Consider the following 24,824-nt stretch of genomic DNA (forward strand, 5'->3'; position numbering starts at 1 on the left):
TATAAACTGTGATTTTAAAAATGCTTGTAAAAGTATGTGTGAACAGCTTGGACACAAACAACTCATTTCTAAAAACATGAAACGCATTTCACCCAAAACAACCAGTAATGCGGCTGTTTTGTTTAAATCAAATTATATATATTTTGAATCCTAAATGAGGCAAACTGCCCACTGCCCACGTTAACTGCATTCTCCACCTGTGATCCGTCTCATGAGATAAACAGTCCGATCCAAAGTGACCCGAGCCTGTGTTGGGGCCAGAGTCGTGCTGAAGGGCCCCTGGAGGGAGGAGCGTGTGTCTCCTGTGGCTGGTCCCTGAGCGCGGACCACCACAGCGCGGATAACACTGGAGGAAAAGCACGGCGCGGAGGCAGATGATGGACGTAAACGTGCAAAAGCCGCTCCGCGCTGACTGAAGATGATGTAGAACAACTGCAGGACATTTGGGACTTGAAAACGGGATGTTCTCCTGCAAAACCAGGACAGGACGCGCTCTGAGTCTTTGCAACTTTGGGGGTCGATCCTGGAGATTTGTGCCTACGACGCGCAGGTAACAATGGACTTCTGCACCGCGTTTAACTCTGGGGTGTGTTTTTTGTGTGTTTTTAAGTCAAATATGATATTATACAGGGCTATAAGAGATCCTCAAAAAGCTGAATCCGACTTTGGAAATATCCTATAAACTAGATTTTTAACCAAATGCGAATAACTTGTAACTAGACTCAGAAAACTGCCAAAACTAACCATGGTTCCTAATTTAAATGTAGTAGGCTACTTTCATCATGTTATTAAGCATTATGTGGCATAGATGATGCATATTTTAGGGAAAACTTAAATAAATGTCCCAAATAACGTTGCACAAATTGAACTAAGCAAGCATATAGGTTCTATCTCTTTTAATTGATGCTATTGTTCCGTTGTTTTATGTATTATTATTATTAGGCCCGAGCGCCACAAGCTGGCGAGAGGCCTATTAATCTCATAAGGCCGTGCAAAGCACGGCTGCGAAAGTGCGCACGAAATCGAGCGCGAAGCGCTCGCCCACTTCCAAACACTCACTAACGCACTCCTTCACTCATGCACGCCCCGTGCATACTAATTAGTAGTAGGAAAATGGAACATTACCGTTGTAAACGGGCGAAGCCCGTGCAAAAGTGCGCACTAAACGAGCACTTTACATTGAGAATGAGATCCCCATATAAAGCACTCATTTGCGCCAAGTAGCTCACGAATACGTTCCCCATCTCTTGCATGTTCCGTGCATATAAGCATGTAATGCAAAAATTTTACATTATTACTGTAAAGAGGGCCAAAAACACAAAGTGGGCGGAGCCCACTCAAAATTAACGAAAGTACCCGTCAGTGACCAGGGACCCACACCATGAGGTAGGAAAGTGCGAGCGCTTTCCGAAAATGTATAGTTTATGATATTTGAAAAATGGGAAACATTGTTTTCGCATCGGAATATTCTTCTTCTTCTTCTTCTTCTTCTTCTTCTTCTTCTTCTTCTTCTTCTTCTTCTTCTTCTTCTTCTTCTTCTTCTTCTTCTTCTTCTTCTTCTTCTTCTTCTTCTTCTTCTTCTTCTTCTCGGGACCAACCCCCCTATTTTTCACCCAGTGAACATTGACGAAAAGTCACAAAAATTTGCACACCTCTAAAAATCGTGCCTCTGGCTATTTCCCTTTTTTAAAATAAAAAAAAATTGGCGCGTCAGCGCCCCCAAATGTACCAAAAATGCATTGAGAGATAGGAAATGACCCAAAAAAAATCTGATCGTAGAATCATGAAATTTGGCGCAGAGGTAGATGGTGACAAGAGAAGTAAATTATTACGGCAACGCCGTCCGCCCAACCAAATGTCGGCCATATTGCTTCAAAAACGGCTAAGCATGACTCGGGAGTTTTTCCAAATGTCGTACTCCTCCCAGGGCGTTGGCTCTAAAAAGCTGAAATTTGGTGAAAATGGTGCTGAGGAGTGGGACATCAAAAGTTATTTAAATTACATTGATACCTGTCACGGTCTCTGTGCGGCGAAGCCGCAAACTTTAGCTAGAATTTCAGAAATCTCCCAAATTTAACATTTCTGCCGTTTGCGCAGATAAAGTCCGAATTGCGTCAAATTAGAATCAGTTGTTAAACTTTTTGCCCTAAACCTACTTGAAGTGAAATAAATTAATTTGGCGCCACAGCGCCCCCTACAGATTTTATATGGAGGTTAAATGTTTAGTTTTGCGAAATTATATGAAATTTGACACACAACTCAATTTTAGCATCCCCATTAAAAAAGTCAATGAGACCCATGTCATAATTATTATGGCTTTGCCGTAGCAATGACCAAAACCTCCCATGTTATTCCAAAGGGGAAATCACCAGAACATGTTTACACTTTAGACTTTCACGAACTCCTCCCCCTCAGGGCTTTAGCCCTATTAACCTGAAATTTGGTGAGACTCATCTTCCACATTTTTATTCAAAAAGTCACGGTGTCTGTGCGGCAAAGCCGCACATTTTGCCAAGAATTCAAAACAAAATAGCTTTTTGAATGGTAAAACAAAGGGGAGAAGATGTGACAGCGTCACAGATTCAGCAGTAGGCGTAATAAAAGGACAATTGGGGCGCGTTAGCTGCGGCGGCGTGGCGAGGGCCGATCATTGCCGCTTGCGGCTTTAATTATTATTATTATTATTATTGTCGTCGTCGGTGTAATTCCTCTTCTTCTTCTTCTTGTTATTATTGATTAATTAATTCTACTATGATATGCTGTGACTATCTCAGACTTCTTCACAAATTAACTCATTTGTAAGTTTACTAAATCTTCTTGACAAACCACCATAACACAATAACTTGCAAATTAAAAGTATAGTGAATATATTATATTATATATATATATATATATATATATATATATATATATATAATATATTATTTATCTAGCTCTTACATGTATATTGTGGTTCAACATGTATTTGCTAACTTTTTTTTTTAAACTTCCACGTTTGATTGATGATTTATGTCAGTTGTTAACCAATATGTCTAAAACATCTTCCATTCCATCACTTTTGTTTGTGTTCAGCAGCGTCTAAGTCCTGAGAGCATCATGTCTTTGTGGATGATCCTTCCGCTCAGTCTTCCTGTCTTTATGATCACGGGAATTTGGGTTGTGTAAGTCCTAAACATTTACTCAAAACCACCTCATTCCACCTCATACTCACACACACGGGACCCCCCTGCCCCATTACATTAGGCTCTTTCCCTTATTTGGAGAGAACAATGTGTAGGAGTATCTGCCTCGGATTCCTGTTTGCATGGTCTTGTTTCAAACTTCCCCTCTCATGTGTCAGTAGTTTCTTTGACGTCCTCTGCTCACGACAACAGTGTGTTATAGGAGCTTTATACTGGCCTTTAAGGTGGAAATTAGCCCATGGTGGTGGTAGTGGATCACCAAGTGTCATTTAGCATCTGTCGCATGAGTAGCAGAAACCAGCGGGTGGTCAAACCTGCTCCTCTCAGATGTAATGGGACGCTCGCTGGATTGTTACTATTGGATGACTTCTTTCCCTCAGGACTATTCCAAAATATATGTGACAAGCTGTCGTTTTACTATTTGTTCATTCATTCGAGAGAGTTCACGCTTTGGTTAGATGTTTACCTCCTGCATGCAGTTTATTTATACTGTATACTTGTTTTTTCATGTATTTAAAGAGTAGAAAGTGCCACCTGTACTAACTACTAGTGCAACATCTTCTACTACTTCTACTATGGCGGTTACTACACTGTTATTACTACAAGTCAAATCAAATCAAATCAATTTATTTTTGTAAGGCCCAAAATCACAACAACAGTTGCCTCTGAGGGCCACAGGGAGAAATGAATCAACAATGTCTGTGGTGGCGATGAAGTCAGACAATGTCTGTGGTGGCGATGGAGTCAGACAATGTCTGTGGTGGCGATGAAGTCAGACAATGTCTGTGGTGGCGAGGGACAATGTCCCAGGGTCCTCTGTCCTTAGACTCTCCTTCTCGGCCAGGAAAAACTACAAAAAAAAAACCTCTTTGGGAAAAAAGCGTAGAAACCTGGAGGAGTTCCAGTGAAGGAGAGATCCGACTCTCACAGACGGACAGACGGACACGAGGAGACTGGAGCTGGACCCACTCTTCAGGCAGATGAGGGACCGACTGAGGCGAACTGGACCCACTCTTCAGGCAGATGAGGGACCGTCGGAGTCGAGCAGGACCCACTCTTCAGGCAGATGAGGGACCGTCGGAGGCGAACTGGACCCACTCCTCAGGCAGATGAGGGACCGTGGGAGGCGAGCTGGACCCACTCTTCAGGTAGATGAGGCACCGTCGGAGGCGAGCTGGACCCACTCTTCAGGCAGATGAGGGACCGACTGAGGCGAACTGGAGCCACTCTTCAGGCAGATGAGGGACCGTCCACATGGGGCAGGGACCACTTCACCAGGAGAGGGACATCTGGGTCCACAGGTCCTCAGGAGTGAGAGAAAGAAAAAGAAGGCGGTGAACAGTTTGCAAGTGGAATTAAAAAATAAATATTGTTTGATAGCATAAGTAGTCAGAAGAAGAGGATAGTGCTCAAGCTGTCATACTTCCCCCAGCACAGTTACTCCTAGGGCAGCGTAGCTGAAGCTGTGGGTTTATCTTTCTGTTCCTAACTACTCTGACCATAAGCGATTTCGAAGAGGAACGTTTTAAGCCTGGACTTAAATGAAGAGACTGTGTCAGCATATTTAACATGGGTCGGGAGCTGATTCCATAACACAGGGGCTTGGTAGCTAAACGCTCTACCTCCTACAGTACTTTTAGAGACTCTTGGCACCACCAGAAGGCCGGCATTCTGAGAGCGAAGAGCTCTGTTTGGATGATATGGTTCTATAGCATCTTTGAGGTAGGATGGGGCCATGTCATTTATGGCTTTGTAGGTCAAGAGTAGAATTTTGAATTTGATTCTGGACTCGACGGGGAGCCAGTGAAGAGACTTCAGCACTGGCGTAATGTGCTCTCTTCTTTTTGTTCCTGTTAGTAATCTTGCTGCTGCATTTTGAACCAGTTGAAAGCTTTTTATGGAGCTTTTAGGACACGCTGCGAGCAGGGAGTTACAGTAGTCTAATCTAGTCGTTACAAATGCATGGATAAGTTTTTCGGCATCACTTTTAGGCAGGATTCTTCTGATTTTGGCGATGTTGCGCAAATGGAAATAGGCTGTTTTACAAGCTTGATTTATATGAGCTTTAAATGAGAGCTCCTGGTCAAATAAGACTCCAAGGTTTCTTACAGTAGAACTGGAGGCTACACTGACATTGTCCAGTGTGACTATCTGCTCAGATAGAGCGTCTCGTAGATGCTTAGGGCCAAGCACAATGACCTCGGTTTTTTCAGGGTTAAGAAGCAGGTAGTTTAGTGTCATCCAGGTTTTTTATCTCCTTCACACAAGTACTAAGTCTGTCTACTTGATCGCTCTGATCAGGTTTCATTGATAAATACAGCTGAGTGTCGTCTGCATAGCAGTGGAAGTTACAAGTACTTTAACTTCCTAAAGTATATAGTACACATGTTACTTTTCAACATAGACAATATTACAGTATTTAAATTAAAAGATACAGAGGGCTATAATAGACTTACAAAAACCTTTTATTTAAAATTTGTCACAGTATCTCAATAATACACCTTTATTAACTATATTTGAATTGTTATAAATTAGGAGTGTATTTAATGTATGTGATACCAGTAATACCAGGATATGATTTGTATAAATGCATATTTACAAAAAAAAAAAAGTCTAAAACAACCTGGACTATATAAAACACAAAGTTTGTTGGTCTGTGTGCTGTCTTAAACACAAAAGAGTAACTATAGCCTAGCCTAATGTTTACAAAAAACCCTGCTATGCATGAAATATAAGCAATAACTGACATTTATTCTTGACAAATTGTTTAAGAGGAAATTATCAATAGAAAAAGAAATATTTGCACCACCATAGTCTGAACGGGCAGCCCAGTCTCATGGGCTATATAAATGGCCCAAAATGAACCGGAAGCATCTAAAAAAAACTTGTTACACCTATTCTAGACTTAGGCCGGTCCATATAATTTCTCTGTTCTCTGTTTGGAGCAGCACTATCTCCTCTTTCAAGTCTTTCACACGGCTGTAAAGAGAGAGCTGGAATGTCTCACACCAGGTTTCCAAAGTCTTTCTCTGGAGACAGCGCTGTAATCCTCTGCCTGTCACTGCCTGTGTCTCATTGTCACATCTGTGGGTCTGCCGCTTGACCTACAAACCCAACGCGCAAAAGTACCACGCAATATGGAGGAAATCTTCATCCCCAAAAGGCCAAAAGTAAATATTTGACATTTGAAATAGCCAGACTCCAACCCTCGCCATACACTGCAGAATTCAGACATGTGAGTGGGAAATTGTGGACAAATAACACAATGTACAACTGCCAATGTACAAAAATGTATGTGGAAAAACTCAGGCAGGATAGACCTCAGCAAAGGACCTGATACTGTCTTGTAATTATGAATGTGCGTTTGCCCAGACCTCAGATATGTGTAGTTCAGGGGTAATTGCCTTTGCCTTCATACATGTGAAAACAGCTTTTATCATTGTAGGTGAAGTTAGTATCTTTAGTCTGTATTCATTATGTTAAACACAAAATCACACATCAAAACACATCTAGGTTCAAACTGTTGCCTGAACCTACTCCAAAAAAGAATAACTGTGTATTTATATTTCACTAAAATGCATCCATGTAAACTATCTATTAATGCTTACTTAATCTATTCACCATCTTGTCTGCTTGTCCAAATTAAATGACTTTTTGTGCCTTCCCAAAAGCAGTCTTGTCTTTTGAACACCTCGAAAGGAGCTGATTGCACTGTGGGGTAGATCCATAGTGAACAAAGTACAGTTTTAGATAATGTTCCTCTAATCTCTCCATTTGTAGTGGTAGTTATTGTTTAATTGACATTTTAGGCTGCTCTATGGCGTCATTGCAAGTTAAAATACAAGTTAAAATACACCAGGATCTGTGTGTGCATGCATAACTGACAGTGTGAAAGTATTAAAGGTGTTTTGGTTCAGTATGTGCTTAATTTTTGCAAGTTATAATAAGTTAAAGGTGCACTAGGTAACTCTTCTGCTTGTCTTTTTATACCTTGGATGTATTTTATTGCTCGTAAATACCTTGAAAAACATGCATTGTTAGTGTGAGCAGACTCGCCTCTCCACAGAGCTGACTTTTAACTTGACTCAGTGGCAGATTGACTCGTTCGTCTAATGTGTTTGTACTGTTTTTTCTCTCACAGATATGCAATGGCCCTCTACAACCAGCATGTCTGTCCCATAAGTAACTGGTAAGTGAAAAGAACCAATCTATACCATTTCTGTTCTGGTTTGGGTCAGATTAGTCCAGCTGTAATCCTGTCTGTTCATAAACCTTTAACTTTAATATATTGGCCACTGCTCCATTTTAATTTCAACATATATTTGAATAATTTATTTTGAATATGTTCTGTACTTTGAACTTGAGGCCTTCAAAAGTCACCTATAAATAAAATATATCATCATCATCATCATCATCATCATCATCATCATCATCATCATTATTATTATTATTATTATTATTATTATTATTATTAGATGTAGACTGGGTTTGGGCCTGTTCTAGTCCATTTTTAGTCTTCGTCTAGTCCAGGATTTGTTCAAAATGTTTCAGTTTTTGCCCAAATGTATTATGTGCAAATAGACATTTAAATATATTCATAGCCTTCTAATCATGTCTACAGCTTTGAATAATAAGTGCACCGTGGTTTGAATTTAATATGTGGAAAAGCTAGAGTTAGATATGGCCTCAATGATTGTCCAGGGCTGTTGTTTTAAAGGAACACTTTTAGGGGGAGTGTTCAAAACCTTCTATTTTCCATGTTGTTTTGTCTAGAATTTTTCCACAAATGCTGTAAAACTTGGCAGACGACGGTGAAAGGCCCTCCATAGTGCACCTTTAAACACATCTTACAGAAATAGTCTTTCTCTTTCATACATCCTCACATTTCACACAGCAACTTTATTATTTTAAAGAGAGAAAATAGAGATGTGAGAAAAGCGTCAAGCGAGCAAACTCACAGTGTAATGTTTAGGTTATGATGTTGATCCAGTGGAGTCCATTTATTCATAGGAAACAGTCCATCGTTTCTCAGTCTGCTTAACACTCTACTTCCTGTCTGTCAAATGCGGCACATGAATTCTGGGAGTGGACATTAAGAAAATAAAGTGCAGCCAGACGAACTGTTGGCATGAATCATGAGTAGGAAACTGTAAATCAACGTAAGAGAGAGTTTATGAAATTTGGATGTACGGTTCTCATAAAAAGTCACTTCTTTGGCATGTGAAATATTAACATAAATTAAACCATCAATTTAAAAGAGAAAGATGGAAAAATTGTATTAAGAAAAAATATTTATAAATAAAAGACTGAATAACTTAACATTTACGCAGCATTATCTGAAAGGCCAAACTCCAACATAAATTTATAGATTATAATGCGGTATAATTGATATTAAATGACTCACACTTGAAATCTTGGCCATTGCAAAACTCTACTAACATTAACCAATATTTTCCCTTAAATTTCAACCATGGTAACAACAAACAACTTGTGACTTTCAATATTGGAGATGCTATTGCTTTGCGTAGAATATTCCATAACATGGCATTAAACATATCTAAAGATTTATTTTGTCGCTTCAAATGACCTTGACTACCACGACTTGGCCCTTTAAATGCAGCTGTAAATACTGTAATATGCTGTACTGATGATGTATGTATGAAGTATGCTCAATACAGTGTGAAAATGTTCTAAATAAATAAATTATTAAATGCATGTTTGTGTTTCCAGGCTTTATAATGAGTCGTGTGAGGAGGAGCTTCACCTACAGCGAGGCCCAGTCCTGTGCTGCACCCTGGATAACATTCCTCTCATAAGGTCCGTTTACTGTCAAACAATGCAATATTTAACAAGTGGAGGGGACAATATACTATAAAGAATCAGAAATAAAACCGTACATTTGATTTATTAAAGTGTGAATAGGGAAATTAGTGGATTGTTGCACCCAAAGTACTCAAGACTAGATGCTCCTGAAGGAAAGGAGCAATTAAAAAACAACAACACAAAATACGCCATCTCTAGCTGCTATAGTCATCATATATTTTTATGTTTATGGGCCTCAATATAAAGACTTTCCACAATGTTCCCAGTTTTCTCTAGAACTGCATTCATGAATACACCAATCTGCATATTTCAACCACTTTGAACATATAGTGTGTGTATATGGTACTCGCAGCAATGTGGTCGCCTCTTAGTCCTTTTTCTTTCTTTTTTAGTTTTAAGACCTTTTCTCTTGTCTATTTCTGTTTTACTGCAAACCACACTTACACACTCACATTTTCTACTCCAAAGCGCAGTTCTCAAACAGTAAACGACAAACACAGAGGTATTTCCAGTCTAGTGGCACTGAGGCCCCGGCTGCTAACCAGGGATGGGCCAGCACTTGCCTGACTTGAGTTCAGAGTCGGGGGGTGGAACCTCTTCAGCCCGACAGGAAGAAAAGCTTTTGTTTGGTGGAGTTGATCCTTCACCACTCAGACCCCCAGAGTGTAAACAAACCAGGGAGCACAAAACAAGAGGCGCCACCATCAAGACGACAGATGCAAAATGCTGTTTAATGATGCAAAATGTTACTTTTCTGGTTGGTCCATTGATATTTCATTGCTTTGCCTGGAATGCTCCACAATATGGCAATAAACCTTAATTATTTACAGTTTTTATTTCTTTAAAAATAGCTCGAAAAAGGCTCACCTCTCCACAGATGTGACATGTCACTTGACTTGATGGTGTCTTATACCCATGATCCATGATAGATACGTTTCATGGCATAATAAAAAAAAAAAATAGAAATAAAATAATAATAATAATAATAAAATGAAAAAAAATGAATTTAAATAAATAAATAAAATACAATACAATACAAAACAATACAAGAAAAGAAAAGAAAAAGGATCCATAGCACGGTTTGGATTCAAGTGCATTTTAAGGGAGACTTGTCGTAGTTGGTCCCCAAACTTTACTCACAAAAAAAACAAATATGTAATTATCATCATCATCGTGTGGTTAAATAAAAAAGCATTTACCCCTGAAGAAAGAGAAGTACACATTTGTCAGTTGGCACCAACCTTTACACAAACCCGTGTGTTATTGTGCTAGCTTGCCTTGGTAGTTGTTTATTTCTGTTGTGTTTATTATTATTTTCCCCAGTTTGTAATTCGTGCTTTTGTGTATTTAGACACTTTTCATTGTTTCTATCCCGAGACCAGACATAAAAATGCAGAACTATTATTATTTCCACTTCCTCCCTGTGGCGCTATAATTTACCGTTGTCATAGATGGATTCTGGTGAGGTCTTTTCTTACAATTTATAGCTTTACCAACTTCCTCAAAAGGCCCTTGACAGAATTACTGGAATGAACTTAACTTGACTTGAATTTAAACATAAAATTACCTAAAATTATAGTTGCTTAATGGTTAAATGCACCTTTTTATTACAGCAAAAGTGGGACAATGCCACCAGAGAGTTGCTTCTTCAGCCTCGTCTGTAGCACTGGATCTTTCATGGGTGAGTAAAATATCGGCTTTTTGTTGTAATGGATGAAAGTAAAAATGACAATATTTTCTAACACAATTAGAGCATGAAACGTGATCTTTATTTGTGTGTGTGTGTGTGTGTGTGTGTGTGTGTTTCTAGCCACTACAAAATGTCATCCCGTACGCTTTCCTAGCTTCTACAGTTTCAACCTTTCACTATAGTTTAGCTTTATAACGGAAGATTGCAAACAGACCCTGCCGTGAAATGCCTTGAGATCAAAATCATATTACTTTTTTACGTTTGCCCCCAAATTTATCCCGTTCTTGGGTTCAAAGGGAATCTGTGAACCGCAGTTTGATGTTGTTTCAGCTGCAATAGCTCCTGCCAAGTCTCCCCGGTCCCCCTTTACCCCCTTCTGCAGCGGGACATTTTATCTGCCTCCCCGTGTGCAGTACGTGAACTTACAAGCTACGGGCAATGCAATGTTGTATTGAAACATTTAGACATGGGTGAGATGACATAATTGAGTAATTCTTCTTTTTCCATGTTTTTTTTTTCTTTTTTTTATTACATATCTCTGTAAACAAAACAACCAGACCAGATGAAACACAGATTTATTTGAAGCATTAAAGATTAGGTCCAATGTTTCTTTGTGTAAGAAGAATGTAAGTTTAGGGATGTCAAGATCAATCTGTTAATGATCGGATTATTTAGGACATGAAAAGTGGTTGGAGCAAACACATTAAAATCATGAGTATTTTAGCAACAAAACAAAGTCAAAGCTGGTGTGTGTTAACTGTCCTGACACAGTCCAGCCCTTGTCACCTGACTCGTCTGTGTTGTAATGTTCCTTTAATACCAGGAAAGCTCAGTCCAGATGCTGTAACGTATTTACTCTTTCCTCGATCGCTCAATCAAAGTTGTCACTGCGCTGACCTCTCTCTGGGTCACACACCTGCTCCATGTGGACATTTACACAGAAAGCGGTGGAATTTGGGGCAATTTTATAGGGCCATTAACCTGTCTGGACCCATCATCTCTGGTATTTCAATGTTAAAATACATATATATATATATATACTTTTTATTTGCTAGAATTGTAAAATATATCCAAACAACTGTCATAACTTAACAGGCATGACACAGACTACATGGTTCTTTGCTGTGTCCTGTGCAAAGTAAACAACAGTGATTTGTGGACTTGTGCCGTCACTTTTAAAGGGTCATAGGTCGCTGGGGTCAAACTTTAATGTACAAAAATACACTGGCTGAATTTCAAGCTGATTGTAGAGCCAAGTAAGGCATCAGTCAGTTGGTAAAAAGTCACCACGCTAATTATTCATTTAAATCAGAAAAAAAAAAAAGTCTTTAAACTGAGTAATTGCTCTGAAAGGATCAAGCTGACAGAACATAAAATACACAATGTAAGGCTAATGCTAACGCTTTTCAAACAATGAATAATATAATGACGTATTATGAAATATCTTGGTAAGACTAATTGTTCCTGTCAAATTATATAAGGTACGTTTTTTGAAATACATTGACGTACTCTTCAGACAGACTGAGCTTCATCAAAGGTTTCTCTTAATCCGTTCACACTCTCTGGGGTGTGGTGTCAGCACTCTTCTGAAGAATAGAAGTTGCTGAGCCAGAAAATGGATCTCTTACTGAGTCAAAACAAAACAATCTTAGTTTGCTTATCATTTCTTATCAAAGCTATGTAAAGAGCAGCCACCGGGCTCGCTGTTGGACTATGAACAGAGAACACGTGTCTGTGGTTTTTGATGAGCAGCAGATGTAACGTGGGCTGCAGTGTCAACATGAGATCTACAGTCTCATCGCTTTGAATGGCCATTGATCCCCACACACTCAACTGTCTGTGTTGTGGTCTATTTACTTAAAGCTTTAGTGATTTTAGCCTACTGACTTTTGAAGACATCATCAGTTTAGTGTGTAATAGCTCATAATGTAAATACAGCTGCTCAATAAGAGTATTTACCCATAATGCATGAACATCTGTTGTTCTTCAGTGACATAATTATGACTTTGTCCAGGTGTGGAAGTATATTTTTTCATAACTTAAGAGACATTTCCTTGTTTTCTTATTTTCAGTACAAAGTTTTGTTCCATTGAAGTAATCCACATTTATAAAGCACATGTAAACAAAAAGTGCTACACAAAATAACTCAAACAACAAAATGTAGAGTAAGTAAAGTCACAACCAGAAAACCAGAAAACAGCAATGAATAAGTCAAATAAATTAAAATGAAAACAAAACATACAAAACACAGCGGGCCGGAATAAAAGTGGGTCTCACATGCATGTATGTTGCAGAGAAAATGTTCTTCATTGCAGTAAATTATTTTTGCAGTGTATTTATGTCTTTCCCTCTACACGCACACACACGCACACACACACACACACACACACACACACACACACATACACACACACGCACACACACACGCACGCACACACACATACACACACACACGCACACGCACGCACACACACACACACGCACGCACTCACACACACACACGCGCAAACACACACATACACACACAAACACACACACGCACGCACAAACACACACACGCACGCACGCACACACGCACACACACACACACACACACGCGCGCAAACACACACACACACACGCACGCACACACTCACTCACTCACACACACACACGCACAGACACACACGTACACACTCACACACACACACACACACACACTCGCACACACACACACACACACACACTCGCACACACACACACACACACTCGCACACACACTCGCACACACACACACACACACACACACACACACACACTCGCACACACACACACACACTCGCACACACACTCGCACACACACACACACACACACACGCACACGCGCAAACACACACAAACACACACACACACACACTCGCACACACACACACACACACACACGCACACACACTCGCACACACACACACACACACACTCGCACACACACACACACACACACTCGCACACACACACACGCACACGCGCAAACACACACAAACACACACTCGCACACACACTCGCACACACACACACACACACTCGCACACACACACACACACTCGCACTCGCACACACACACACACTCGCACACACACACACACACACACTCGCACGCACGTATGGTAAACTCGACTTCCTTTCCGCCTCTCTTCCAGTGTTGTTGATCGGCCTGTTGCGTTACGCCCATGTCATCGAGAAGCACCAGAACTGCCTCCTGAACACAGCGGGACTCTCCACCGGCTGGGTCTGTGCGGCCGGTCTCATCATGGTGGGAAACTTCCAGGTATAGTCCTTTAAAACAAAAAACGCCTCACTCCTCTTCACTTCAAACGAGTCATTTTGTAAATTGTGTTACATAGTTTATGGCATAAATCCAAGTTTCAAAGACAAACACTACTGTCTCTCTGCATCAGTCCCCGGGTATTGTAAACGGTGAAACACAAAATGGTTTTTGATCTCCCTGTTCCTAATAAGATTCAGTCCATCATCTGGTTTGGATTTGGTTTAACCTTTTTGTGTCTCATGAGTTTAAAAGTGATGTTAGATAATGTTTTATTGGACAATCCATTCTCATTCATGTACATTTACAAGGTCTAACTCTTTTCCTAATGGGACTATGAAAGACACATGGAGGTTTGCTTTTGAAGCCAATGTGGAACATGTCGGGCAAAAACATCTCCATGGAAACAAGCAGGTGGCAGACCCTCCACAAGAAAAGTTACATTGTGCACTTTTTAGAAGGACATATGTGTTATATATGTTTTAAGTAATTGTATTGTGTAAAAATGGACCAGTTTAATGTTGGTCCTTATTCAACTTTTCTGAACCTTCAATGTTCATCCGTCAGTAAGCTTAAAGTTCATTTAAGAGAGTTGAAGAGTGAGTATCTGCACTTGTAAGCACATGTTGTCTTAGGCCCTTAAACTGTCTGAGAAACGCTGTGGCCTGCAGTGGAGCTTAAACGGGTGCAGACTATGGGCTTTGTCATTTAGACCCAGACATTTATGGAGTTTTTCTAGTCTGTGCAAAGCCTGTTTTATGTACAGTATATTCCTCATGCACGTGTGAGTGTGCGTGTGAGAATGCCCTGTGGAAAAGGAACGTCTATGAGCTCCAATGGCTTTGATTAGTGTTTATTTTGTTATTATTTTGACTATATTTGACTTCTTTTTTTTCACTCAATAATCAAGTGACCACTTTTGAATGAAAGTTCTGTCGTGTTGTAAACTTCCTTTAGCCATTTTACTCACTATTTCAGAGTGAATAAATAAATATAATACCTTTACGAAAAATTGTAGTTAGAATTTTTCCGGCAACCAACCAAAAATGTCACTCTTCTGCAGGTGAACATTACAGTATAATATGAAAGGTTCAAAGACCCAATATCATAAATATTTAATTCTGAACATACATGCAATATTTTAGTATTTTTTGACAATCCCAAAATATATGGGTGTGACCCTCAATCTTTCCACCCCCTCTACAACATAATGGAGGCGATGAGGCCAAACTGCACCCTCTGATTCCTGAAAAACAAGAACTTGCTAATCAAATTCCCTCCAAGAACTATTAGTATCTGTAGTCACATCATCACACAGATGGAAAAACAAAATGCGAGTCAGGCCCAATCTGAGAAATGTGATTCATATTCCCTGTGAAAAGATAAAGCCCAGTCTCACTGAAACTAGTCTGAAACTTGCTGTGCTAAATGTCAGATCCTTATGTAACAAATCTCTCTTAATTAATAATTTTATTTCTTCTTATAATCTTGATTTTATGTTTTTAACTGAAACATGGCTTGACAAAAACACAGGAAATGTAGTTCTGATAGAATCTGCTCCACCCAACTTTAAGTTTGAATCTGAAACACGAGAAAACAAAAAAGGGGGTGGAGTCTGTGCTGTCTTTAGAGATGAAATAATTACCCGCAGGTTGTCTTTTGGGGTGTTTTCATCATTTGAGTATGTATCCTTTAAAATGGAGCTAAAACGGTCTCTATCCATTCTCTTCATTGTTTTATACAAGCCTCCCCAGCACTGCCAAAGTTTTATTGATGATTTTACTGAGATGTTTTCAGTCGTATGCACAGACTTTGATGGTTTGGTCATTACAGGTGATTTCAATGTGCATGTTGATAATATTTGTGACAGAAACGCTAAAGAGCTTGATGCTGTCCTTGAAACCTTCAGTCTTACTCAGCATGTGAGAGGCCCCACCCACAGCAAAGGACACACTCTAGATCTCATAATTATAAAAGGGGTAAATATTTCAAATGTTAATGTGATCGATATTGCTCTGTCTGATCATTTCTGTGTCTTCTTTGACCTGTCTGTTTCTCCCAAACTTCCGGTTGGTCCTGCAGTTGTTCAGAGGAGACACATAAGTGATGGCACAGGTGCACTGTTTATGGAAATGATAAACTTTGAAAATGTCTCATGTTCTAATGTAAATGATTTGTTGAACTCTGTTACATCTAGTGTTTTGAATGTTCTGGACACCATCGCCCCTATAAAGACTAAAATGGTTAAAAATAAGCAGAAGGAGTGGAGAAATGATGATTCGGTCAGGGCACAGAAAAGGGAGTGCCGCAGGGCCGAACGGAAATGGCGCAAGTCAAAGCTCCAGGTTCAAAAAGAGATTTACAAAGAGAAGCTGAACATGTACAACCTAATCTTATGTAGATATTTTTCTGAAATAATTGGAAGCTGCAGTAACAACTCGCGTGTCCTGTTTGCCACAGTAAACAGATTAACAAACCCTCCAGCTCAGCTGCCGTTAGAACTCATTTCCACATCCAAGTGTAATGAGTTTGCATTATTCTTTAATGACAAAGTTCAGGGCATTAAAAATGCTATAAATCCCACAATGCAAAAAATTACCCTAAAACCACCAAGACACTTAGAGCTAACTCACTTTGCACCAGTAACTGACAAAACTGTCCATGAGATCATCACCAGTCTGAGTTCATCTACATGCTGCCTCGATGTGTTACCCACCAGATTTCTAAAGTCTGTGCTGAACAGTTTGTTAGCACCATTCACTCACATAGTTAACATGTCGCTTCAATCTGGAACATTCCCAATGTCTTTGAAAACTGCGGTCATAAAGCCTCTCCTAAAGAAGAGCAGTCTTGATGCCGCAGTACTGAGTAATTACCGGCCCATCTCTAATCTGCCATTTTGGGGCAAAGTCCTTGAAAAGGTTGTTTACCAACAGCTCACAGATTTCCTCTTAATAAACAACTCATTTGATGTTTTTCAGTCAGGTTTTAGACCTCATCACAGCACTGAGACTGCTCTTGTCAAGGTGACAAATGACATCCGCCTGAACACTGACACGGGCAAAGCCTCAGTCTTAATTCTGTTAGATCTGAGTGCTGCTTTTGACACTGTCGATCATGGGGTCCTCTTACAGAGACTAGAGGACTGGGTGGGCATCACTGGCACTGCCCTAAACTGGTTAAGGTCCTATCTGGAAGACAGGAAGTACTTTGTTGTCTCAGACCACATGACCCTGACCTGTGGAGTGCCCCAAGGGTCAGTCCTGGGTCCCCTTCTGTTCAACCGCTACATGCTGCCGTTAGGTCAGTTGATACGCAGTGAAAATGTGTCCTATCACAATTATGCAGACGACACTCAGATCTGTTTCACTATCGGCAGGTGACTCTGGACCAGTAGATTCACTCTGTCACTGCATCCAACAGATCAGTTTGTGGATGCAAAACAACTTTCTCCTGCTGAACTCAGACAAGACTGAAATAATTGTTTTTGGCCCACAGAAACAACGAGAAAGTGTTAGCATCACCTCCAGAGTCTCGCTCTAAAACCTACAAACCAAATTAGAAATCTGGGGGTAATAATGGACTCAGACTTGAACTTTAATAGCCACGTCAAATCAATAACATCAGCAGCTTTTTACCATCTAAAAAACATTGCCAAAATCAAAAATATAGTGTCAAAACCAGATTTAGAGAGAGTTATCCATGCGTTTGTCTCCAGTAGATTAGACTACTGTAACGGCCTGCTCACTGGCCTCTCCAAACGAGTTGTAAAACAGCTGCAGTACATCCAGAACGCTGCTGCTCGGGTCCTGACTAGAACCAGGATGTATGATCACATTAGTCCTGTTCTCAGGTCTCTGCAATGGCTCCTGTGGCTCAGAGAATAGACTTTAAAGCAGCTCTGCTTGTGTACAAGTCTCTCCATGGCCTAGCACCAAAGTACATCTCAGACATGTTAGTGCCATATGAACCATCTCGGACTCTGAGGACCTCAGGGACCAGCCTCCTGCTGGTGCCCAGAGTCAGGACAAAACATGGGGAATCTGCGTTTCAGTTTTATGCAGCTAAAATCTGGAACAGTCTTCCTGAAGATGTGAGACAGGCTTCTACTCTGACAATGTTCAAATCTAAGCTAAAAACAGTTTTGTTTAGCTGCGCATGTGACTGAAAGGATTTTTTCTTTGCACTCTTCTCTTTTGTTTGTGATTTTATTAGTTTAAACAATCAGTTGGATTGATAATTTTTAATTTAGTTAATTTTATTGTATTTCTGTTTCTGTAATTTCGTTGTGATTTGAATGCATTTTTCCTGCTGTGTGAAGCACTTTGAATTGCCTTGTGTATGAAATGTGCTCTACAAATAAACTTGCCTTGCCTAGCATTTGTCTTCAATAATTATACTTTCCATTTTTAACGTAAATGTTTTCATATTTACCATTCCCTATGAGAAACTACATAATGTGAGAGCACGTTGTACGCCTGTTGAAATTGTGCAAATGATGAGTGCAAAGTCAGGGTTATTTGACATCGCTAAAGCTTGTGACAAACAACTAATCGCATTCATCGCAGCTAGTTGATTATTGAAATACTCATCAGCAAATTTAGCATTGAATAATTGTTATCTGGACTATACACAGACTTCCCAACTTGCCATGTGCTGAGAGATGTTTTATGTTTTATTCCTCAAAATGACAACGAAAACGTGTAAATGTAGTGTTTCTGAGGACAACAGCATTTGTAAGTAAACTCTTCCTCTGGGTCAAATTTAGTAAAGATTTCATATCCATTGGCCTTTGACACTTTAATGACTAATAGATTGATCAAAAAATAATAATTGCCGCATGAATTCGCTTTTGGAATAGTTCTTGCAGCACTAGAAACCAGTCAGAAATACTTTTAAATAAGTCCACCCAACTCAAGAGAAATATTCTGAATTCAAGCCATTTTACCTCATGTAGTCGTTGGTTTTTGCAGTGTTGTGTACAGTATGTCTGAGCACGTGTGAGTGAGCGTGCGTGAGCCTTTGAGTTAGTGTGTCCGGAGTCAAGCTGCCGGGGGCCCATCCCGTGTCAAAGCATTTGTCTCCTGTTCCTCGCGTCTGTGCACATCTGGGGGGCTTGACGTTGCATGGGGCACACAACTGCTTCACTTTCAGGGTCTTTGTACAGTTTTTTGACCCGTGGTTACGGGCCAATCCTCCTGTGTTCCCATTGGCTCACGTTAAGTCCCGCCCACTCCACATTAAAGCTTACATAATGAACCTCAGTGTTTCCCTTTTGAGTAAACAGGCGTCCTGGAGAGGGAAGTTCTGTATAAACTTTAGACCAGAGTGCAAATGGAAAAGACCAAAGTTTATTACCCAAATGTTGGAAAACAAGACTAAAATAAAATACACTTTTCCACAAATCTATGAATTAGACAGTATCCTTTTTTTTAATGTGTTATTTTATTGTGGACATGTTTAAATACAAATGTGTGTTTGGTGACTCTATGCTGGTTAATAAATACTTTTCCATTGTGCCTAAACCAATGGTTACAGACTGATGTTGTATTAAGACACGTCATCCTCCTAAATCTGTGTGTGTGAATTGGTCATTGATGGTGTTTTACACAATGTCGGCTTGTTTTGTTCACTCTGTGTGTAATTAATTGAAATAATGGTTAATACTTTATAGTAACAACACCTGAATTAGCCTTAATAAAGCAATGAGCAAATACTTATTTCATAATGTTCAAATAGTTTATTTTGAATTATTCAGACTTAATAACCAGTTAAATAAAGGTTTATGGTTAGGTTCTACACTTTAAATAATTCTCTTTGCTGCAGGCCTTAAAGGAGATCTTATAGAGGATGTCTATAAGATCAGGATGCACAGTTGTCTTTTTGTCTCCCCTGTTATTTGGGAACAGCTGCGATGCTTTCTTTGCTTCCTCCATTTGCTCCGTGACTTAGCTTCACCACACCAGCCTACGACAAAATGTTGAGATGAATATGTTTGAGTTTGATGAGATGAGAAATGACAGGGCGGGAGAGGACGGGGTTGTGGATCATGTCATTTCTAGTCCAGTTCGACGTGACATGATAATGGACATGATTAGCTTGTCTTGTAAGAGCTCGTTGCATCAGTGACGTACATTCAGGGGAGGCAGAGCTTCCGTAATTATAAAGTATAATAAATGTTGATATTTATCAGCTGGTTTGTATTATAAACCCCATTACCATTTGAATCCTATATGGAACAATCCAATCCAAGAATATCACTATTTTTGCATGTCAAATACAGGGAGGAGGAAGCACCTTGCTCTGCCACTTGGTGCACAGTATTATTCCTCACAAACTATACAGTATGCGATGCAAATGTGCCACTGTCCCTCTGTATTTAACAAATTAAACACTCAATATGCTCTGTACTTCCATATTCCAGATAATGTATAAAATGTATTTCTGAAACGTGTTTAGGCTCGCGGATTCATTATAAAACAGCAGTAAAAGTTTTCACCCGCTGAGGCAAACAATACGCCTGACTTATTTTGTTATTTACAGTTATTTCCAACTTATCAAAATGTAAAGGTAAGACCATAAACTTGTATTTATTTTGGCTTGAAATAGACTCAATTGGAATTAAATATGTGTGTTAAAATATTTGTGTAATTAATACTGATATGAGATATATTGCATAACTCATTGTCTGTTGTCATTTAAATTATGTTTAAGGTGCTTTTTTGGGTTCATTCGCATTTGTGAATCCTATTCTGAAAGAGTCAATGCCTCACTCGCCCTGAACCTCACCGCACATCACTGCTTTGCACCAGGATGAAGCTGAAGTAGTTCTGGTCGAAGTGACCTCATCTGTGTGACATGTGATGTGCCCATGACAAAAGAATAACAAAAAAATAAGGAATTATATTTGTGCTGAAGAGGAACATATTTTAATGAACTAGCTAAAAGTCACATGTTTGTTTTCTAGTTATGTGCTTTTTGAAGTGTATTTGTCCAAAAAGGTAAAAGCTCAAATGTGTGCTGTGTAGTATAGTTTATGATTTATTTTATTGTTTAAAATTGTGAAACTTTGATTACTTATGATAATGAAATATGAATCACATTTTAAGTACAAGCTATTTCTAAGTCAAAATTCATTTGATTATTCTATCACTTGAGGAATATTTGATTGTCAATAAAAAAGGCTTGAATTTGTGATCAAATAAAAATGGCGATATAGATTTTTTGACATATCGCCCTCTCCTAACTCCATCAACCTCTGCCTTTACATATACTCTTACTTATTGTTTTTAACTTTATGATCTGAAATCAAAATTGAAGCTGTCTGGAGTTGTTATGGAGCCAACACACTTCATCTGATTGGGTTAAAATTGTAATCATTTGTACATTGTAGAGGCTAGTTTGCCCTGCCAAAACAGCCTGACTTACAAATTGAAGGTGTACAGAAGATTTTAAGCATGCGTGTCTTCCAAAGCATCACAAAATAGTCCTGTGACATATTTAAAGTAAATGTATTCGGCTCACCTTCACTACAATAACACATGGAACTACATTAGACACAGTCAAAAATCATATGCCTCTGCACTTTCCAACACCTGGTGCCAGTTTCTTGCCCTCTTTTTTCCACACCCAGCAGTGCCCCATAGAGGCTGGAGGGGCACAGATGAAGGGCAGTCCAAATGGCTCATGCATACACATTATAATTGGTGCTCTAGCGCCACCTACAGGAACGCATAAACAGCATTTTGTTGCAGAGCATTCCTTGATGTGCCCTTGATCCTAAATCTCCATCAGACCTATGCCCCATTTTGTACAGCTTGGCCTCTATGGCCCTTCACAACAACTAATAAAAAAGCAGACATAAAGACACACTAAACATTAGCACAAATGCACCAAAGCTGTCAGAGTGAACTAAATTAACAAAAATGTCAATCTCATAACTATAATTTACAGGCTGCTCAAATAAAAGCTGCACAGCGCACTCTAGAAAAAAAAAAAAACACATAGGAAATGAGATGTGTAAATGTTGGCCTATGCTCATGAAATTTGGAACATTGGTAGAGATCAATGAGATGAGTAAAATATATTATTAGAGCATTGCCCTATGATGGACAGGAAGTTGGACATTATGAATCAAAATACCGCCACCACTTTGACATTTTATTTTCCAAAAAGTCCCTGGGTCAAATCAACACTTTGCACATCTACAGACATTGAAATGTAATAATTAGCCACATTTTTGAAAAAATATTCTTTACAGTTTTTGTGTAGCTCTCCATCAAAAAACGCCTTAATTTCGTGTTTCTTCAGTGATTTTTCAAACCCTCATGCATCAGACTGAAACAGAGATATTTCCCATACAAATCCTGTCAGACTTGTCAAATCTATTTAGAAAGTCAAAAATTATTTTGTGCAAAGTGAGTGAAAATTGGCACACACTCAATAAAGTATATCACATCATATCTGTATTATGTTTGTGTCGCTGGTTCAAAGCCATCGTTCTCTAGACTGAAAACTAGACTGAAATCCCTCTTATGTGTCACTTCCTGTGACTCCAGCTTTAGAAGCAGCTTTATTGTGACAAGGTCTGACAGTGACTGACCATTTAACGCTGCGCAAATAGCAAATACAGACAAACAGCTATACTCATAAATATATGTTCGCTTTTTCATCTGTTTGCTTACAAACTTTGATATGACATGTGCAAATGTGTGGAAAGGCGGTCGCAGGAGTAGCGAGACCTATCATCGCTGCTTGCGGCTTTAATCTCCTTTGTGCCTCCATTTGACAGGTGGACTACGCCAAAGTCTTGCACTATGTTGGTGCCGGCGTGGCGTTCCCCTCCAGTATGCTGTTCGTCTGCCTACAGTCGGCTCTCACGTATAGACTGGCAAAAACACAGGGCGAATACAGGACGGGGAATCTACGAGTCGCCATGACGCTGCTGGCACTGGTCGCACTGGTCCTCAGTATCCTTTTCATGTCAAATCTACATCTAACACATCTATTCACACATTAAGGTTCAATCCAATATTGGTAGCAAGAAAAAACGTAAATGCAAGCAACATCAAGACATTCTACAAAGACTAATCATCACATCACTAACAGTTGAAAAGGGTGTAAAGGTATAAATGATCAAATTTGCAGAAAGAAAGTGCAGAAAAAGACAATATACGAGATATTAAAACTAGTGTCAAAACTAGGTATGTATTTGAGCAAATATATATACAAAAAAAAAGAACATACACAAACCTTTCCTGAAGAGTTTTAGAATGCTCTTGATCTTTTTCAGAGCAACATAGCAACATAAAGCAAGTGTTATTATTAGTATTATTGCACATCCTATTCATGTTGAAAATAACAGTCTATAAAGAAAAGCATTTTTTAATTATTGTTGGGGGCAAAAATGTAGTAGCCTTTTCCTTGGTATTGAAATAGAGTTTGAACGTATACACTAAACACTTCTGTATAGTTATGTTTTTTAAAACGGAACCACAATCACAATATATTAAGCGATAAGTCGAACAAGGCATTATCTAGAATGTACACCTCTAGTTCTTACTAAAGTTCAGTGTCATAAATATCTATTGAACTGATTTTTGGTGCTCAGGTCACAATTCTAAAGCGCTTGTTTTATAGGTTATGTTGCCCTCTACTGGACATACCAAACATTACACTACTGAATGTATGGTGAACTTGTCCTCCTTAACCAGTTTTCTTCAGGTGGTGTTTTCTTTTGCCAGGAAAGCTTCGTCCTTCAACACGCCTCGGCCATATTTGAGTGGGTCTACTGTATGCTCATCATGTTGTTCTACGGGACATTTGCCTTTGAGTTTTCAGACATTTCGGGGGACACGCTCATGATCTTATCTAAAGGGGCCAAAGAGCAGAGCTATCCCATATCGGACCACAAGACAGAGGTGGGAGGAGCGAACCATCACCAGCTTGAGACCTTAGACATGCTGTAAGGAAATGAATGCGGCTTTGTTTCCACTTAAGGGCTACGAGGACGTTAAAGCCTGCAAAAAAGAGCTTGAGAACTGTGTAGCATGAGCTCACTACTGCACACAACACCAAAGCCAATAATGAACGTGTTTTGTACATTGCAGGACATAGTGGAGTTGCATTTGATTTCAAAATGGAATACTACAAAATAAATGTTTTACCATTGGCATCATGGCATCAGTTTATGGATATGAATTGTTACAACTTTGTATTATTTTAGTTGATGGCCAGAACTGGGTCCGAGCATCTTTAAAATTGCAGTGTACCGACATGAGGTGAAGCATATGAACCGTTATGGCTGGTTCATTCGGTCAAGTACGACAGACAGAAGAAGTTTACTCTGGTTTAGAAAGTGGCCACAACACTCCACATTTTTTGGATGTAATACACAGCTGACTGCAAATACTGAACAGTTTGACACAATCTTATGGCTGAATGCAGAATATGGCCTTACAAATGCTCTTGGACTTGGAGAATGTTTGTTTTAACTGTTTGTTAATTATGTAATATTAACTGTGTATAAACCCAAAGCTGCCTGTATATGTTACTGAGCATCATGAGACGTGGCCTGTCAGTGCCTTTTAAATGTGCATAAGTGGACAAGCTCTGCATTGTTTTTTATCTCAGGAACTTTTATCTCAAAAGTTAAGGCCAAATATTTTCCACAAAAGAGACCACAAGAGTACTGTGGTAGTTGTATTTTAGTCTCCATGTAATGTTGCTGATGCTGTTTTTCGTTTCTTGGATATAGCAAAGGCAATTTTTTACTTTTGGATTAAAGTCAAAACGTCTTGATTTATAAAACAGTGTCCGGATGAACACT

At 39.4% G+C, this 24,824-nt stretch overlaps 1 protein-coding gene across 2 annotated transcripts; it reads left to right on the top strand.

Annotated features, from left to right (window-relative positions):
- The first annotated feature begins 369 nt into the window (after positions 1–369).
- On the top strand, positions 370–24,087 carry LOC140369498 (transmembrane protein 150A-like). 2 transcript variants are annotated; one of them, XM_072456863.1, is made up of 8 exons: positions 370–550; positions 3,073–3,161; positions 7,324–7,371; positions 8,913–8,999; positions 10,619–10,686; positions 13,872–13,999; positions 22,788–22,965; positions 23,720–24,087. In XM_072456863.1, exons 2-8 carry the CDS (start codon positions 3,097–3,099, stop codon positions 23,962–23,964), a joined length of 819 nt encoding a protein of 272 aa, XP_072312964.1. In that variant the 5' UTR covers positions 370–550; positions 3,073–3,096; the 3' UTR covers positions 23,965–24,087. The 2 variants fall into 2 exon arrangements, with proteins under 2 accessions (XP_072312964.1, XP_072312965.1); XM_072456864.1 differs by having other exon boundaries at positions 3,076–3,161.
- Positions 24,088–24,824: the final 737 nt, after the last annotated feature.

The sequence above is a fragment of the Eucyclogobius newberryi genome, unplaced genomic scaffold, assembly GCF_026437365.1.
Source record: "Eucyclogobius newberryi isolate DKJ021-1_F unplaced genomic scaffold, fEucNew1.0.hap1 SCAF_20, whole genome shotgun sequence".
Classification (NCBI taxonomy): Eukaryota; Metazoa; Chordata; class Actinopteri; order Gobiiformes; family Gobiidae; genus Eucyclogobius; species Eucyclogobius newberryi.